The sequence below is a fragment of the Rhinolophus hipposideros genome (assembly GCF_964194185.1).
Source record: "Rhinolophus hipposideros genome assembly, chromosome: 4".
NCBI classification, from domain to species: Eukaryota; Metazoa; Chordata; class Mammalia; order Chiroptera; family Rhinolophidae; genus Rhinolophus; species Rhinolophus hipposideros.
The window spans coordinates 50,293,876-50,309,769 of record NC_138050.1 but is presented as its reverse complement, the minus strand read 5'-3'; the positions used below and the strand labels follow the sequence as shown (position 1 = coordinate 50,309,769).

The 15,894-nt window shown below is 41.6% G+C and overlaps 1 protein-coding gene across 1 annotated transcript in view; it reads right to left on the bottom strand.

Annotated features, from left to right (window-relative positions):
• The window catches only part of PSD3 (pleckstrin and Sec7 domain containing 3), a 366,738-nt gene extending 351,289 nt beyond the window's left edge, over positions 1-15,449 (bottom strand). The window contains exon 1 of the mRNA XM_081046336.1: positions 15,267-15,449. Within this exon, the coding sequence (XP_080902462.1) occupies positions 15,267-15,287 (21 nt within the window). The 5' untranslated portion in view covers positions 15,288-15,449. The remainder of the gene's footprint in view (positions 1-15,266) is intronic.
• Positions 15,450-15,894: the final 445 nt, after the last annotated feature.

The following is a 15,894-nucleotide window of genomic DNA, read 5'->3' as shown; positions in this document are numbered from 1 at the left end:
GGACATTTGGCACCTGAAATATGGCAGATGTGCTGTGAATATAAAATACACACCAGATTTCTAAGACTTAGTATGAAAACAGAATACAAATTATCTCATTAATCATTTTTACATCAATTACATATTGAAAGGACAATTATTTGGGGTGTACTACGATAAATAAAAATATTATTTAAATTATTAGGTTAGTGCAAAGATAATTGCAGTTTTTGCAATTATTTTTAACCTTTTAAACCGCAATTACTTTTGCACCAACCTAATAGTTTCACGTTTCTTTATACTTTTTTAAGGTAGCTACTAGAAAATGTATATATTTATATATTCCATTGGATACCACTGTATAGATGATCCTAAAAATATGTGCCTCATGAAAATTAAATTCAGGACAAGATATATGATCTAAATTATAGCAGAAACTAAATGTAGATCTCAAATGAATTTTCAGTTTATATATAATTAATTTCAAACTCATCCCCCCCCCAAAATAATAACATTAATCTTTGATAAGTACTCCTTCAATTCCAGAGCTATCTGAGAAGCGTTTATCAGCATGTGGTAAATTTAAAAACTTTGCTCCATTTTTCACAAGCTGACCAAATTTACTTATATAACACAGCCCAGCTACTGATCTCCATCAAGCAAGTTAGCCTTAGCGTGGAAGCATCCAGAGCAATCAATCGACAGCTGACAAACTTGAACACACTTGAAGTGGCAAATGGGCCCCAGTGCTGGGACTTTGCCTTGGGTCTTAGAGCACACATGTGGATGTTTAGAAGATAGGAGGAAAATGGCCCCGGGATTCAAAAAGGACCCAGAAGTTGGGTCTTCCATAGGTAATACAAGTGGAACTTGCCTCAAGTCTCTTCAGCTACCTAATTATTAAAAAACAAACAAACAAACAAACAAAAACACCCAGAAGCCAGTAGCCTTTTTGCAGAGATCAATAAAAATGCAAAGGCTGGAAGGCAGACGATACTGAAATGCTGTACATTCTGAGAGTCAGAAGTTCCTGCTACAGCATAGAATTAGAGAAAGGAGGAAGAGAACAGAAGCAAAACCTATGGGGGAAAAATAAGCTTAGAGGTAGCACCTCTGATATCTTTCTACTCAAAACAGGGTGCACCAGCATCACTGGCATCACCTGGGAGTTACCAGGGATGCAGGATCTCAGGCCCTACCCCAAACCTAAAACCAAAATCTGCATGTCAACAGTGTCCCCAGGTGATTCCCACCTCGGACTCAGAGGCCACTGCCAATCCAGAGAAGATGCAGAGACACATCTTTAAATACTTCCTATTTCTTACTACCCATCTGTTGCCCCATGGTTGCTGTCAACACAGGACCTCATATGTATGTATAATGCACGCAATGCCTATTTTATTGACTGAATAAATTCTTGGAAAACCCAGAGGAACTATATGTGCTTCAAGGATGCTGAAGAATCTATACCTGAGATAACAGCTAAAGAAGTCATCAGTGAAACGATGGAGAGACCACTGCACACCTATTAGAATGGCCAGAATCAGGACCCCTGACGACACCAAATGCTGGTGAGGATACGGAGCAACAGGAACTCATTCATAGCTTGTGGGGATGAAAAATGGTACAGCCACTGTGGAGGACAGTTTGGCGGTTTCTCAGAAAACGAAACACACTCTCATCATATGATCCAGCGACATACCCAAAGAAGTTATGTCCACAGAGGAACCTGCATACGGATGTTTATAGCAGCTTTATTCACAATCACCAAAACTTGGAAGCCACCAAGATGCCCTTCAGTCGGTGATGGGTAAACGAACTGCAGTACGTACAGACAATGGAAGAGCATCCAGTGCTAAAAGAAATGAACTATCAAGCCATGAAAAGGTATAGAGCAACCTGAAATCCTATTACTAAGTGAAAGAAGTTAATCTGAAAAGGCTACACACTGCATGATTCCAACCGTATGACATTCTGGAAAAGGCAAAACCATGGAGACCATAAAGCTCAGGGGGTTGCCAGGGGCTGGGGTAGAGGGGAGCCATGACTAGACAGAGCACAGGGGCTTTTAGGGCAGCGGTGAAAATACTCTGTGTGATACTATCATGAAGGATATGTGTCATTATACATTTGCCCAAATCTGCAGAATGAACACCACCAAGAGTGAACCCTAATGTAAAGTATGGATTTGGGGTGATTACGCTGTGTCAATACGGAGTCATCAACTGTAACAAATGTCCCATTCTGATGGGGGGTGTTGGTAATGGGGGAGGATATGAACGTGTGAGGTTAGGGGGTCAGGGGGAAATATCTATACCTTGCTCTCAAATTTGCTGTGAATCTACATGTAAAACTGCTCTTAAAAAACAAGCCTTAAAAAAAAAGTCTTCAGGTCCTGAAAGTGTGTGGGCAGAGTGCAGCTGGGGCCCAAGCACGTTGGTGCAGAACTAGGGGTTGTCTTAGGTTGAATACAATGAACAAAAACTGTCTGTACCCCCAAATAATTTATTTAAAGGCTCAAACAAAAGGTAAAGGTTTGGTTTTGGGTGGAGATGGGAAGAGAAGAGCTTTGTATGTTGAAAATAAAAACTGCATTAATGAAGACTGGTGTTTACTACAGTAAGCTAAATGATTTTAGCTGTTCTAAATTAAACCAAAGTTCTTCTGCATGGAACTTATGCTACTGCACGAAGGACCGTTCCTTTTTTCCTCTTTACTGTCTTTCCCATCAGCAAACAAGCTTTTTTCCTCATTTTAAAACACCTCTTCACCTCACTTTCCCTTCAACTATATTTCTCACCTTCCTTTTACAGCAAAAGTCCTCAAAATTCTTGTCCACCACAGTTGATGTTTCCATTCCTCTGCTCCTGGTCTCTCTTCAATCCTCATCAAGCAACAGCTGGTGCTGACGACTCCACCCAAACCTCTGTTGTTGTCAAGCTCACCAATAACCCCATTGCTAAATCCTTAAGTCAACCCTTGACCCTCATTTTACTTCACCTCTTGGCAGCGTCTGACTCATCCTCTTTGAAACAGTTTCTTCATTTGGCTCCCAAGCCACCACTCTCCTGGTTTTCCTCCTCCCTCATCAGCTGCTTTTTCTCATCCTCCTTTACTAGTTCCATCTCATCACCCCATCAGTGGTGAAGTGGCCCAAGTACTCGATCCTGATCCTCTTTTTTCTACCTACAGTCACTCCCTTGTGGATTCCATTCAGTCTGTATAGTCTGACAACTTGCAAATGTTTATCTCCAGCCCAGACTTCTCCTCTGAATTCCAGACCAGTATATCCAACCGTTTACTGGACAGCTTCAAAACTGAACTCCTGATATCTCCCCCAAATCAACTTCTCCCTGTATTAGTTAATGCAGCACCATCCTTCAAGTTGCATAAGCCAAACACTGTGCAATTCACTGCTGACCGCTCTTACTCACATCTCACTTTCAATCAAGAAATCTTCCCTACTCTTCCTTCAAAACATTCCACTCTGATCCAAGCCATCACCATCACTCACCTAGGTTAAAAGAGCCTCCTAACTCGTTTTCCTATTTTTGCCCTTCCCCACTTAAGTTTAGTTTCATGAGACACAGCAGTAATATGTCCTCTTAAAACATAAGCCAGAGCATGTCATATCTTTATTTGAAACTCTGCCAGCTTTTCTGATCACTCTAAATAAAAGCCAAAGCCATTGCCATAGCCTACAGGACCAGAGACTTTACAGGAACTGTGTCTGCTCTCCTCTCTCTCCTCTCCTCCCCTCCATCACACTGGTCTTTTGCAGTTCCTTGAAGGCAGGAAGCAGGCCTCAGCCTCAGGACTTCGCACTTGCTGCCCCCTCTTCTTGGAGCATTCGTCCCCCAGGACAGTCACATGACCCCGTTCACTGTCATCAGGACTTTCATCACAAGTCACCTCAGTGAGGCCATCCTGGACCATCCTATTTATAATCGCAACTGACCCCATTCCTCACCTCCCTCCTCTATCCTCTACTTTATTTTTCCCAAAAATACTTCACACACACACACACACACACACACACACACACAGTCTCACCTTGCAAGAGTAAGATTTTTCATCTACTTTGTTGACCATTGTCTACCCAGTACTTAAAATAATGCCTGGGACATAAAAGACACTCAATAAATATGTGTTTAATAAATATATGAATGAACAAGAGATCACCATGGTACAGAGCTGCATATGATCTATGATAGTATATACCTTGTAGCCTTTTAAAAGGGTTCCATTTTTATAGGACACTTTGAATGCATATACATATTCAGATACTGTGGTAAAAAAAACAAAGCTGCTTCAAATTGATAATTATATTAACCTCATACAAAATCTGAATAATTTCAAAGAAACAGTTCTCAACCGAGAGATGCTCTAGGATTTGAAACCTGGGATCTTGCTTCACCAGAGCACTTTGAAAAGATGGTCTCCATATGTCCACCCTTCCTGAAGCAGGAGAAAGTCACCAGGCCAATATAATGGACTTTGATTTCTTCAAATGATAGAGAAATTCTGACGCAAAGTACAGAGCACTTAATGTGTTCATGATGTATAAAATCTGGGTGTAACCTACTTCCAGGGAACCTGTGGACTCTGTGAGGGAAAAAAATTTATTGTGATTGTGTAATTGCTTCCGTAATACACTCCCTCAATGGATACACATGGGTGGGTCATATTTTTTATAAACCACATTGGAAAACAACTTAAAATTCTCTCCCAGGTAAGAGTGTCCTCATTTCTCTTCTTGATAATATTCTCACATAATATATCAGATTTAGTTTTGTTTCTGAAGTTATGTATACCACAGAAGCTCTTAACCAACTTCCAATTATCCAACTCCAGGATGAACAGTCACCCTGGAAAGCATCCTAGCTGATGCCCCTTATTATTCAGTGCTCATAGTAGCTGAAAATCAAGACTTTGGCAAACTCACATAATTCCACTCCTATCATCAAGCTGATAGTTACCAACAGTTACATATGCGTACATATGAGTATAATAAGAAAGAGTTGTTTCTATTAAAGCTAAGTGGAATGCTTGAGAAATAAGGCATTAAATAGCCATAAGAGAATTCTACCGATAATGGTTTATTTTTCAATTGTTTTTGTTAAATAGAGGAAAAATATAAATTATAAATTGTCACATATGAAGATTCATGATACAAATATTTTTACATACAGCAATAAATTACCATTATCCTTTTAACTCTCCTGATATATAATGATTTTAACCTCCTTGATACATAATGATTTTGTAAGTTAAAGTATTTTTCTCATTGACTAAATAATCACAGATGTAATATTTATTTTAGACGTGCTTCTAAAAGTTTGGCTTTAATTACTCTTAGCCAATCAAGTTTTTAAATATATAAATATTTTTGTATATAAATAAAATATGAATATATTTTAAAGTAAATATATCTTTACTTAAGCTCCAGTTTTAGAACATTATACTGTATTTTACTAGCTTTTTTCCCTCAAACAGGACCCATCAACACAAGAGACAATCAACTGACATATAAACCACACAAGGAGGGTAGGACAAAATGAATCAAGAATGAAAAACTATGGTTAGATCAAAAGAATGAATGAAACAGGTCTCTGAAACCGTTACCTCACACCAGGCAAACACAGCCCCAGCCTTTATCTGCTCTATCAGATGCCTCTGCCAGAAGGGAAAGACCTGCGTGAGGAAATTCAAAGTAATACATTACTCTTATCTTTTGTGCCCTAGGTTGTCATTTGTAAGAAAGCTATAATGAAAGACACACCTGGCTCTAACAGCAGCCCATGAACACCATCTGTGAAGTGGGGAAAATTCCACTTTCCCGACACAGGAGATGCAAGAAACCCCACAGTGATAGAAACCCCAATAGCCAGCAATGATTAGGCCAGAAATCTCATGGAGATAACTAAAGCTAGTTATGGAGCTAAGCAGAAATTCTGCTCCACCATAAGACCAGGCTAAATGCCAAAGCACCTACTCTGCCATACATTCTTAGAAGGGTTTGTGGGTTTCTCTCTTAGACAGCCTGGGATGTTGAACTCATTCACTGAACAAACATTTACTAAGCGACTACTATGTGCCAAGGTACCATACAAAATAGCATTTTCCTCTTGGCTTCCACACTGACTGCATACTTATAGGCAATCACAGTATAGTGTACCAGAAAGACCAGCTTTACCGTTTAATAGCTGTGTGGCTTTAAAAATAGAAATAATTCTGCCTCCCACCCAGGTTAAGTATAACCTACCATCCAGAGCCTATTTACTGTCCATTTACTGGTTTACGGTCTCTTTACTGTAAGTACTGTTCTAAGCCCCCAACCATTAAGCATGGTATTCCATAGGGTAACGAAGCAGTGAGGCACAGAGACATTAAAATACCTTACCCAAGGTGACACAGCTAGAAGCCAGGATGCCAATCAGACTGCCAGGTGCAAGGCCACTCTTGAATGGCCACTCTAACCATTACACTGCACTGCTGCTTGCTTGGTGACACAGAATATCCTTTAAGAGAAGCACAGGGCAACGGAGTCACCCCCTTCCCTGTTAAAAGGAGCTGGCCCAAACTCACTTTTATTAAATCCATTATGAGACCATAACCAACAACCCAAAACAAGCAGGGTGTGTAGGACTACACAGAATGCAATCTGATTTTTCTCCCCATGCCGTGTTCTCCCCACTGGGTTTTCATGGAGAGCTCTGTGGCTATGGGAAACCTCCAGGGATTCACTGACGCTAAGACATATGAACACATCTTAAAGGGGAGGAAAAGGGGAGGGGAGAATACTCTCCAGAGGGGGTGGCTGGCCACCTTATGACTTGAAAGTGTTTATGAACCTGGTTTAAATTTTTATAGTGGAACCTTCTCTGCTGTATGAGGGGAGGAGGGGAGCATTGGGGTTGCTTTGGATCAAGATCAGTAGCTGTGGTAACCAAAGTAGCCAGACTGGCTGGATCAGCTCATTGTCATCACCTTTGGGGAGGGATTTTGTCACCTGGAGACCACACCCACTAAAAAGGTCTAATTAAGTTCTAGGGGCAACAACTGAAAGGTCATTATTATCATTAGTTTATATCAGAATTCTTCAGATATTCCTGATCTTGAGCACGTGGGGTGATTATAAAAAGTGCCACATGGGAACTACTGAACCTGAAGCTGAATTCAGGAGGCCCCACAAATCTAACGGCAGGTGATTCTGGTGATAGACAAGTTTGGGAAGTACTACTTGAGTCATAAAATTATGAAACCTGAAAATATCAAGAGAGGTCTTCTAGGTAGGTGTCCTCTTCCTTTTAAGCAGTTAGTTCTCAGTCTAATCCAGGAGGAAAGTACTATTTTCTATATACATAAAAGTCTCCAGAGAGACGACTTCCAAAATTTCCTTTCAATACACATGGTCTCAAATCCTCAGTGGTTTGCTTGCAATCCTCCCAAGTAGCTTAGCTTAGGCAAAGGCTAAACCTATCCTGTTTTCCAACCAGAAACAAAAAGAAGGATATTCATTACACAAACCATTTTACAAATCATTTTGTAGACTGATTTCAACAATTATGTGAGGACCTAAAAGTGTCTTAGCCCTCGCATGCTTTGCTTATGATAAAGAACCCCACTTCAAAGGACAGGAACAAGAAAGTGAAAAGACACTCCACAGAATAGGAGACAGTATCTGCAAAGCATGTCTCTGATAATAGACTTGTATTCAGACTATATATATAAAGAACTGTTACAATTCAATAATAAAAAGACATAACAGCAACTTAAAAAGACAACCCAACTTTAAAAAAAAAAAAAGGACAAAGGCCCTCAATTGACATTTCTCCAAAGATATACAAATGGCCATCAAGCATATGAAAAGGTGCTCAACATCATTAGGGAAACTGAAAAAAAAACCACAATGAGATACCACTTCTTGGCCACTCAGCTGGCTAAAATCAAAAACACAGAAAATAACAAGTGTTGATGAGAATGTGGAGAAATGGGAACTCGCGTACATTGCTGATGGGAAGGTAAAATAGCGCAGCCACCGTGAAAAACAGCTTGACAAGTCTTCCAAATGTTAAACACAGAGTTGCAACATGACCCAGCAATTTCACTCTTGGGTATGTACCAAAGAGAAATAAAAGCGTATGTCCCCACAAAAACCTGTACGTGCATGTTCACAGTAGCATTATTCCTAATAGCCGAAAAATGGAAACAACTGATCTGATGAATGAATAAATAAAATGTGGCCTGTCTATTCAACTGAATATTATTCAGCAATAAAAAGAAATGAAGTACTAATGCAGGCTACAACATGGGTGTACACTGAAAATATGCTAAATGGAAGAAGCCAACACAAAAGGCACATATTGTAGTATTCCATTTAGATGACATGTGCAGAATCAACAAATCCATAGAAACAGAAAATAGATTAGTGGTCGCCTGGGTCAGAGGATAGAGGTAATAGTGGGATTAGAGGGTGGGTACGAAGATTGTTTGGGGGAGATGAACGTGCTCTAAGGCTGGCGACGACGATGAATGCACAGCTCCGAGAACGTCCTAACAACCACTGAAAGTACACTTTAAATAGAGTTGTGTGGTATGTAACTTTTATCTCAATAAAGTTGTTTTTAAAAAAAATCCCCTTTACCCTTCATGAGCCTTAATTTCATCCTCTGAAAATGGGGACACCACCTATCTTACACTATTGTAAAGAACGTATAAGATACAAGTTTACGTACACACACACACACAATGCTTCACATAGTCTCTGGCACATAATACAGAATACATGTTACTCTTTCTCCTCTTCCTAGCCCCACATTTTTGCATTGTTATGCCTCGACATCATGGTGTCTTCACTGCAAGTCATAAAACTCAACACCGGAATGGATTCCAACAGTGGCCGAACCGTGAGAATTCTCTCATGATTTCACACATGCTAAACTCAAGGCGATTTCTAAATGCCTGACCCTGGAGAAACCCTGGCGCACGCAAATGTGGCTGTCTGCTTCCCAGACTTGTCACTCAAACGTATTTGGGGATAAAGAGTAAGATTTGTTTTCTCTGTTCCCAGTCTCAGTGGGTCCTCCATCTCTAACCGTGGTGAAGAAACACCTCTACAACCACGTATCAATAGTTTTCAAATCAGGCACACTCCTTGACAACATTTATGCTATCCAGGCATCTTTCCTAGTCAGCTTCATCTATGCCTACACTGGACATCAACTGGGCCTCCAAAAAAACTTTGCAGGGGGTCCCAGGAAAGACCGTAGCCCTGAGATATCCAGGCCTGCCCACCGGGATACTCACCATTAGGCTATGCAGTTTCAAAGGGAGCACGATGCCATGGAATTATCAGCTTGCAGCCGAAAGGGTCAACTGCAGAATTCTCACCATCTCCACAAGTTCTCAAACAACTCACAGCCATCCCTTGAGTTGACATAACAGTAGACTCTCAGCCAGACATTCAAGTTTTTCCATTTCATCAAAAGCTTTTCCTTCATCTTGCTGAGCACTGTGTGAATTGCTCACTACCTGTTTCACAATTGTTTTCTTGTTTTCAAAATAGTTCCTACTGTCAAATACATTTTTCTTCTTCTCATCACTTTCAATGACTTCATCGCCAATTTCATTTCCATTAAAATCCATGCCGCCATCCACTCGCGCTGGTTTTATACTGATCGGACATGATGGGATAAATGCGTGTAAAACTCAAAACTTAGCAAAGCTCAGTTAGCAAACACATCATAAGCAGCAAAGCATTTTTGCTCTCCTAGAGCTGTGCTGTCTCATATATTAGCCGCTGGCCACACGAGGATACTTAAATTCATTGAAATTAAATAATGTTTAAAATTCATTCCTAAATCTCCCTAGTCACATTTCAAGTGCTCTCAGTAGCTACATGTGGCTACTGACCAGCCTGCTGGACAGCACAGATATTGAATATATCTATCAGAGCATAAAATTCTATTGAACACTGACTTCGTCACTTCCCGATTCTATGAGTTTGTAAGTTCAAAGTTCTTAGACACAGTAGTTTTAGTATTTACAGATCATGAGGTTTGATTCTCAGAAGTATGACTCGAGTGGCTCTAAATGTTTTTTGGCAAGTTTTCTTATTGGTCAGTGGACAGGTTTTTTGGAACCTAACATAGAGCTTGGCACATGGTAAATATTTAATATTTGCTGGATGAATGAATGAAAAGCATATTAATGACTGTACCTTAGTTTTTGCCCAGATATTAGCTCCTAGAAAGCAAGGGGATTTTTTTTCTACATGGGAGATTTCTATAGGGAGAAGGAAGCATAAGCAGGTAGGGCAGGCATAAGAAATGTAGCTGAAAAACATATACATCTGCCCCCAAAGGAACTCATATTCAAGTGAAAAGTTTCAGACCCAAGGAAACATCTTGCTTCTTCAAACACCCATTTTCAGAGACATGAAGGGAAGGTCAGGGGAAATGCTCTGGAAAATCGCAGAGCCTGCTGCCATTTCTCACTATTTTCCCTGCATAATTTTGCAAGAATATCACATAATCACAAAGGCAGCAACCAATTGCATTGTCTGTGCCGCTCACTCACATTTAGATTTCCCCTTTCCCTCAGGGTCCTGTGACTCAATCTATACTGTGCCTAACAGATAACTTCTTGGAAAAGAAGTGTTGCTGAAAATCAAAATTCAAAAAAAGCGTGTCAGTTTTCATATACAGAGAAAAGCAATTCCACTGGCCCTTTACCAATAATCTCCTGGAGGCCCAACAAAAGACGCTACAGCTGCTTCTATTGAAATATTTCTACTTTCCTTGTTCACAAACCAAACAGCCATAGGAAGAAACAAGCTGCTCCATTTCTATAATTCACTTTTTCTTAGCAAAAGTCTAGGGACAGAAGGCACGAGAAACAGGGAGCAGCTGCCGCCTGATCTTCTTATGAATGCCCTGGGCTCATTCCTCATTCTCCTCCTTATTGTTTCAGACTCCTTTTCTCAACAACCAAATTCCCAGCTCATGGAGAAAAAAAGAACAAGGAAAAACAGCCTTCTCTGTATCAACTACCACAATTGTAGAAAAGTCTAGGTCACCTCTATGAGGTGATGTAATTAGAAGTTAAAATAGGTGAGCCTTACTTTCAATTTTAAGTTGTTAATCTGCTTTATTCTGAATTCCAATTAATTATTTATAACTGTATGGAACTCCTTGCATGTGGTCCTACAGCGATCCCTTTAGATACTACGTATGTTTTTAAAAGAAAATTACACAATTTCCATCTCTTGAGCTAAGCAACAATACTTGTCCCACTATTTATGCCAAAAGATATGTAAAATAAAGCTTGTTGATAAATTAGTCATCCAATTTCAGATTCCAAGACCCACAGAATCTAAATATTAGACCCAAAGAGCTTAGTTTCTGCAATACACAATGCTAACTTTGAGGACATAAAAACAGAATGGTGGTTAAGAAAACTGGACTACATTAATTTAAGTCTCAGCTCTACCACTTATTAGCCATGTTACTTAATTTCTCCAGACTTCAGAATGGACATATTCGTGGAATTGTCATGGGGACTAGACGAGGTAATCTGTTAGAGCACACCATAAAATCTCAATAAATATTAGTTATGATTGTTAACAACGTATCATGCCTGAAAGCATCACTTAAACATTTTCCAAAAATTAGGACTTAAGACGAAACTTAAAGGAAAATGCTTCCCAGACAACCTACATGAAAATACTATGTAAAAAAAACAAAACAAAACAAAAAAAAAACAAAAAAAAAGCAAAGAGCGGGCTCAGGTCAAAATGTTCACTTTCTCACTAAATCCCGAACTTCAATGACGAACTTTTAAAAATATCCATCGACATGTACAAATTATTCATCTCACTGATTTGTGGCCAGAGAAAGGGAGTTGCAAACGACATGGTTGTTGACAGTTAAGCAATCCCCAAGAGAGAAATGCTCTACCACCTTGGTGCCCTGGAATGTCAACAAGTCCCTGCCCACTGGGCACCAATGAGCCCCAGTTTGTTGACCTTCTGGGCCCAGTGAAAATCCCCTGCAGGGACATGTGCTATTTTTATATAAATAAGATAATATAAACAAAGATCTATTATTAATGACATGAATCACGCTATTTTTGAAGAAGGCATGGAAATTTGGTAATTTAGATTTAAGAATAAATTGTTAACTACATGCTGCAAAGCATCCTTTTTCTCCACTATAAACTGCAACAGTGGCTGACATTGACACTTGTCACTGTAACTATCACTACTGAATTTGCAGTGTGTAAAAAATGTCTTTGGAAGTTGGTCTTGTAACTCAGAGACACAGGAAAGGTACAAAGGGACACACTCTTAAAAAATCATGCCGCCGCAGAAATGCTTTCCAGCAAATCTCTGAGTCTGCATACAATATCACAAACAACACAAGCTGTCCAGGCATGGACGCTCCAAGCAAATGCTCTGGAGAATTTCATCTGGCTCCTGCATTGTCCTAAAATAAGGCTAGGCTGGTTGAACTGTAAAAGATCTCAGGAAGAACTCAGCGGCAGTATTCGAGGTGCAAACACCTTCACCTGTAGCAAAGGGAGGCAAGGGTCGTCTATGCTTGGCCCAGACCGCAGGGGAAGAATCCATGAATGTTGGAACTGCCGAAACCGCAGTGATTTGAGGATAGACTGGACCCCAGCCTTCTGTGAGTCTGATTCACATCCGCAGGTCAGAAGATTCTGATCACCTACTGATCATCAGATTATTTTTCACAGACCACCTAAACCTCAATCACGTCTGAATTCATTTCTAAACATTGGGAAGGATCACAATCCATGACTCACCTCCTAATCCAACCCAAGCCCAAAGAAATGCTCTTTCTATAACTGTCAAATGACAACATTACCTCAGGTAAACCTCAAACAAACCAGTCTGGAGGCCAAAGCATACACACCTTGTAATGTTCACACGGTTTTTGCCTCAGCACTTCTTAACCAAGACTGAGATTAGCCCATTACCGTAACGGCGTCTTAATTTATGAATAATGTTTGACAGATGACTCCAGAATTACAAAAGGAAAAAAAAAAACTCACCTCCAAAGGTAGTAATGCTTTGGATTTTTGTTGTTGTTGTTGTTGTTAATGTAATGCCAGGTTAAATCCCACTCACATAGTTTCCATCAGGGTTAGCAAACAGATCAATTTCAAGGTTTTAGAAACTGAATAGAGCCGCTGATGGAAACTATCTCTGAATTTTCCTTTTTCAATGAGCTGATTTTCTGCCTTATTTATTTTTATTTCCAAATTCCCAAGATTTACTAGCCTATAAGGATTTCCATGTTTTTAATTGCTAGTATTTACTTTAATTAAAAGCAAAATTGAACCTTTTGAGTACAATGTGCATAGTAAAGCATGTATTATTCTTTGGTCACAAATAAAGTGAACAGTGCCAACAAACCTTCTTAAAGGCAACACACATTCAGATTTGCGAATCAAGCTTCTTATGCTTGCATTTTTTAAAAAACACATTCAAGTGTGGACTTTCACCTTAAAATAAGGTTATTTTCACTTTGCAGTTGTAATCACTTTCCCACATTAAATGGCCAGGATATGAGCACTGACCTGTTCACAGAACATACAGATTGATAGATACTCAAAATGTGAAGTTAAGGATACGTCATTGAATATACATTCATGTTTAGGCCTGAAACCATAACATCCTATACCGAGGCGGCTCTGAGCAAGCATCCATCTTCCCAATCCGCTCATCCTATAGAGGAGGAAATTTTAGCTAGAGGTTAAATTTCCTGACAATGGCAAAAGCTCGCCCAGTCAGTGACAAAACCTACAAGCCAGGTGTCCTACCTAGAAGTCCAAGTGCTTTCCATGGTACCACTCTGCTCCTTTTAGCACAAAAAGAGTACGTTACTATCTAACAAACAAGACAAAATCATGTGTTTGTGATACATGGTCTAAGAAAGTTGTAGAAGGACATACATCAAGTCTCTGTAAATTGGTTGAGAAGGTGTACATTTATTTTGCATCGTTTTGCTGGTTCTGTTGAGCATGTTGCATTTTTAAGTGCTGACAAGGAATTGAATGACTTTTTAAAAGAATATCTCTTGATTTCTAAATACTCTAAGAAAGGATAACGTATTTCTTGGAAGAAGATTGAAAGTACATTTCCTTTCCTTCAGCAGCGTACATGTCCCTCCCACCCCTCAAAGCCAGCCAAACTCTCCCCTTCAAGGTCCAGCTCAACGGGGCAGCTCCATTCAGAGGGCTTCCAAGCCCTTAGACCAGAACCTCTCCTTCCTCTGGGTTCTTTCATCATAACCTTTACAGAAGTCTCTCCTACTAGAAAGCAAGCTCCTTGACAGCAGAAATCTTATCTTACCTGGCTACTGGGCTTTGCAAAATCCTTTGCATATATTGTATTCAATTACAGTTAATAAACTGAAGCATTTGTTCCCAAGAATCCCACTTAGAGTAATTTTCCAGATCTGTTCCCTACACCAACACCTGGACCCACTCAAGAGTTAATTAAAGAGTGGAAATCCTGAATCCCACCGTCGGGCAAACCAAACTCTGGAAAAATGAAATAATAATGCCCATTACATCTTCTATCTACTGGGTGTTTAACATCCAGGGGAACGGTAAAACTAAGCATTTATTATTTAGGTCACCGATAACCTTTCGGAAACCACGTTCTCTGAGAGTTAGCCTGTTTTCTTTTCTAAATCTCAGAACATCATTTGCCAGAACTTCCTGCTGAAAACAGTGGATGAAGTTAGATGCATGTAAAAGAGAATGACTGAAACGTCTTTAAAAGCTCCTGGGAATATTAAACCGAATAATCTTCCCTTATCGCTCCATGCAAGTTTGTGGGTTTGTTTGTTTTTTTTCTGTCTGACAGAGAAACGTGATAGTCCCTAAATACGGGAGCTGACCTGGCAGAGTGAAACCGGCACATCGGTCCCCTTTAATGCTTTCCTTCTTTTGAACATACAGCAAGAATGAGTACTGTTCTTCCAAGTCTTAGGTTTTCAAAGCGGAGGGCTGAATGAAAACCTCTAAACCTCAACACCACAAAGTTGACCGTCCTGGGCTCCCAACACACACAAAGAAAGAAAGAGCGAAAGGGAAATCGCCACCAGATCCCGACGTTAAGACACCAACACAAGGAGCCCGCAGTCCCTGGGGAACTGAGGAGCGACAAAGCCCAGCAAACCGCGACCCCGACCGGGCGGTGAGCACCGTCCGCGACCCCACACGCCCCCGGCCCCGCCGGGCTCCAGCCTCACCGCGGCACTTCTTCCTTCCATCTTCCATCGCCCGCGCCGAAACCGCCTCCGGGCCGGGGAGCCTCCGGGCACGACTGCCGACGGGCCGGCGGCCGGCGCGGCGCCTCCTGCTCGGGCGCCCGGGACGGCGGAGGGGCGACGGGCGAGCCCCGCGGCGGCCGCTGCAGCGACGGCGCGCACCCTGGCGGAGGTTGGCTGCCCGGCCCGGCCAGTATCACAGCGCAGGAGGCGGACGGAGGTGGGCGGGGCCGGCGCCCGGGGGCGGGGGGCGGGGGGCGGGACCCTGGCTGGGGGCGGGGGTGGGGGGGGAGGCCACTGGGCCCCGGGGTTGGGGCCAGGAGGGCGGAGTGGAGTAGGGCAGCGAGGGGGCGCAGGGAGTGGTTCCTGGGGCGGGAGGGGGCGTAGGAGGAGGAAGCCCAAGATGGGAGGGGGCGGGGGAAGGGAGAAGGAAATGGTGGGAGTGGGGTGGAGGAGGCGGAGCCCCGGGGGTAGGGTAGGGTGGCGGGGGCGAGGGCCCTGCGGGGGAGAAGGGTTGGGGGCTGTCTGCTGGGAAAGGCGAGGCACAGGGTCTCTAAGCCGCCTCCGGGCGCCACGCGCTCCCCCTCCGCCCGGCGGAAACCTGCCTGTT